The sequence below is a fragment of the Vombatus ursinus genome, unplaced genomic scaffold (genome assembly GCF_900497805.2).
Source record: "Vombatus ursinus unplaced genomic scaffold, bare-nosed wombat genome assembly UNPS02006779.1, whole genome shotgun sequence".
NCBI lineage: Eukaryota > Metazoa > Chordata > Mammalia > Diprotodontia > Vombatidae > Vombatus > Vombatus ursinus.
Genome location: NW_020946557.1, coordinates 6,702,840 through 6,706,485, shown reverse-complemented (window position 1 = coordinate 6,706,485; position 3,646 = coordinate 6,702,840). Strand labels below are relative to the sequence as shown.

At 37.9% G+C, this 3,646-nt stretch overlaps 1 protein-coding gene across 1 annotated transcript; it reads right to left on the bottom strand.

The window, feature by feature from the left end:
- Positions 1-271: 271 nt before the first annotated feature.
- CALHM4 (calcium homeostasis modulator family member 4) lies at positions 272-3,645 on the bottom strand. The gene is made up of 2 exons (XM_027848628.1): positions 3,057-3,645; positions 272-676 (listed from the first exon to the last, which is right to left on the bottom strand). The coding sequence occupies exons 1-2, from the start codon at positions 3,615-3,617 to the stop codon at positions 290-292; spliced, it is 948 nt and encodes a 315-aa protein (XP_027704429.1). The 5' UTR covers positions 3,618-3,645; the 3' UTR covers positions 272-289.
- Between the last annotated feature and the right edge of the window lies 1 nt (position 3,646).

Here is a 3,646-nt window from a genome sequence, read left to right as displayed (position 1 = left end):
AATAGAGTAAGAAGTTAGAGAAGGTAGGGGACAGTGGTGAAGGGACTTTGAATGAAAGAAAAGTTTTAAATGGGATGCTGAAGAAATGACATGTATGGTGAGGAAATTTGGAGAAGTCAGTGAGTTTTGGCATAATAGTCACAAATCAATTTTGACAGCACCACTTGGGATAGACTTATATGAGTAATCTCAGATAAGGGGAAAAGCAATGAAGAGGTTGAATTACTCATATCATCATTATGACAGTAATCAATTCTTTATTAGCCCAACATCATGGAAGATACTTTAGTCAGGATGTCAGTTCAATAGCTTCTGATTTTCCTTCCTCAAAATTCACATCTAATCTCTCCCCAAGGAAATTGTAGCAACCTTGCTGATTATCAGTAATGCACACGACGCTGGGTCTTGAAATGTCCTTCCAGTCCTGACAAGAAGGAATCCGAATTTGCCTGACGTCTTCACTCCCAGGCATGAAACCAAACAATTCCTTGATGCGTTGCATGATCAGGATTCTGGAGTGCTGTTCTGCAGCCTGTTCAAACAGTTGCCTCTCATTTCGGATGTGAGTGGACCAATAGTAATGCTGCAGGGAGGTAAGTGGGGAACAGCATCTTGCCAGGCAGCAGGATAGGAAGGCCACTAGAGCTGCCACTGCAATTAAAGTCCAGCCCAACATCTACAAAGCATTATTTAAAAGAAGATAAGGAAGCTAATTAAATGTTGATCAGGATGGAATGAAATTTATCAAATATCTCAAATTTGAAAATCCAAGGTTGGTAATGGCAAGGACTTGGTTTCCAAAATGGAGGCAAAAATCAATAATGCTTCATGGATGTTGGTGTTATTATGTTATGTGGGGCTTTAGTCTAATGAGAAGCTAAAGGCTCTAGGCATTTCACTTTGGACTTCAGTTAATGAAGCTTGGCCATGGGTAATCTGGAGCAGGTTCAAGCTATTAGCCATAAAATGAGAGATGTTGTAACCACCAATTACCATAACTTAAAATACTATGCAAAAGTTTCTTGGCTTTTTGCTCTGAGGGTCTTGGTATCAGTATGATACCATGCATCCTATAGGTACTCAATCAGTGTTTGATTGTGCTGGTGGATAATAAAGGGGAATCCTGACATATAATATGTCCCAACTGATATTATATTGTTGTCTCCAATAATATATTGATCAATAGGAACCAGGGCACCAACTGTTAGTGACCCTATCTTTTTATTTATATACTTATTAATTTTTGGCCGCCACAAGAAACATTTTTGAATAAAAATTTTATGTTCCTAAATGGCTTTTGTTGATAGCAGTAACCTCATCCTGGTTCTGGAGTATGTAAAATACTGAATCTTCTTTGCCAACAAATTAATTCATTAGAATGTTTTATGACATGTATAAAACATACTTCAAAAGGACCATGAAATGGTTTTTATGTGGAAGCAGCCTGTGATGTTTTCATTAACATGCATGAAGATAAGGGGAAATAAGGTTATTTTCTTATTATCTTAGTTTTGCAGGCTTTTAAAAAAGTGATTGCTATTATTATTATTGTATGAAGCAAGGAGACAAATTGCTCAAATGTAAGGAGTGCCTACGTATTACCCAGAGAGTGATGGTTCAGTCGGTAGAAATTGGCAAGCCTCTTAATAACTGCTTATAGATCTGGTTTGGTAGGGCATTTCAATAACACTACAGGGAAAATATTTCATCATTATATGTTCTAAAGAACCTGAGAAAGAGTGAGAAAGGTGTAAAAATCATCACAGACACTTCAGAATGGGACCCTCCTCCCCAATCCCACTGGCGAACTTAGGAGATAACCTAAAAAAAGTCCAACCTTGGGGGGGGGGTTGGAAATCTTCCCCATATGGGATTACAAATGTTGAAGAAATGCCCATGTTGACATCCTCAGTGGCTTTCTCCATGCTACTTATGAGATATCTTTTGCAATGAAGTACTGATTATGTTTAGTTTCTAATTGGATTCAAGCTAATTATCACTTTGGTAATTTTGATAATTTTCATTATCACGAAAAGTTCCAATACCAGTATATCCTACTCTTCTTTGACCTCTGTGATTTTAATTCACATTTACATTTAATTTTAAAGTTTTTAATTATTATTTCTTTCTAATCTTCCCTAAATCACAGACCAAGGTATATACATTGAATATAAAGGCTATTTATCTTAAATTATAGACATTAGTTTTATTTTGAGGCCCATCTAAAGAAAATCTTGCCCAATTTGAGTTGGTGACATCCTATTCTCTCTATAATTAGAGTCTTATAGAAGGTTGACATTGTTTTTCTCTTTAAAATATCTCCTTGTAATTCTAACTTTGGTCAGGACCAGTCTAGAGAAATAGAAGAAAAAGTTTCTCTTAATAATTGCCATCTCATATGAAACTGGAATATTTTTGAAAACTTAAATAATTTTCAAAGATATCCAGACCACTTTATATATGGGAGGGGGAGGAGGAGAGAAGAAGGAAGTTATGGAAGAAGTGGTGAGAAGCCAAGTATCTTGAGTAACCTCTTAAAATATTTCGACTGAATCGCCAAACTATAAATGTGAAAATATGCCTCTCTACTGTCCACCGTCTCTGCCCTAATTCTATTGTTTAAGAATTATAGGTCTATCTTAGGATCATTAACTCATAGGAACATAGATTTAAAGGTGGAAGGGAGCTTAGATGCCCTCCAGTCCAAATCCCCTCACTTTGTAGATGTGGAGATAGTGAAGTACAGAGACCTCAAGTATCTTGTCTAGGATAACACAGTTCATAATTTCTGAGGTGGGATTTAATCCCAGGTTTCAAGTCAAGCATCTTATCTATTGTGCCACATTGCCTCTGCCTCCACAGGAGAAACTCTGATTACCTTTACTGAAAGCTTTACAATTAAAATAAAGCTTTTTTTCTTAGGGAAAGGGTATAGTTACTTTAGATGAGGCTAGATTGTGTTCTGCATTAAAAACAATATAAAAAGAGAAAAGAGAAATCTTCCTGGTTTCCTATGAGACGGTACGTTTGACAGTAAGAACAGAGACAAAACTCACCTGGGACTGATACCTGAGCTGAAGAGCCACTTCATTTCTCACTGTAAGCATGTCAGAAGGAATCTGCTCGAAGCATGGAAATTCAGCCAGGATCTCTTGGCGTTTAGGGACACTGAAATTGTTAAACACATTATATTGTTCCACTGAGGCAAATTCACTTGCTGCACACTCATAGTGGTTACCTGTCAGCAGAGCCACTGCCAGCCAGGTCAGCGGAGCTACCAGAGCTCTCCCTGTGATGCTAAAGAACGTGAGACAGGCAAGCTTGCGTTGCAGGGAGTTCACAGAGCGCAGGTGAGGAGAACAGCTGCAACAGCTTTCCTTGGATATCATCCACGTTTGACTGCTCAGAACATAGCCAACAATCAGGAGGACCAGAGCTGGAATAATGAGAAAAGCTGAGCCATAATAGAGGTTGTTTCCAGGCTGGCAAGGGCAGCTAAATGTGAAAGAAGAGAAAAGTTGTTGTCCGCATATTGTTAGAGCTGCAATCAAGGTATTGATAAAAGTTCCATTCTTTTGTAGAGAACACAGAATGTTGGTGATTTTTGTATCCATCATAGGATGCTTCTTACAGCTGTGACCTTTTG

Bases quoted from the DNA above. Each gene is read 5' to 3' on its own strand.
- CALHM4 (XM_027848628.1), bottom strand. From the start codon at position 3,617: ATGATGGATACAAAAATCACCAACATTCTGTGTTCTCTACAAAAGAAT. The intron at 677-3,056 runs GTGAGTTTTGTC...AATGCTTTGTAG, and splicing joins AGCTCAGGTATCAGTCCCAG to ATGTTGGGCTGGACTTTAAT.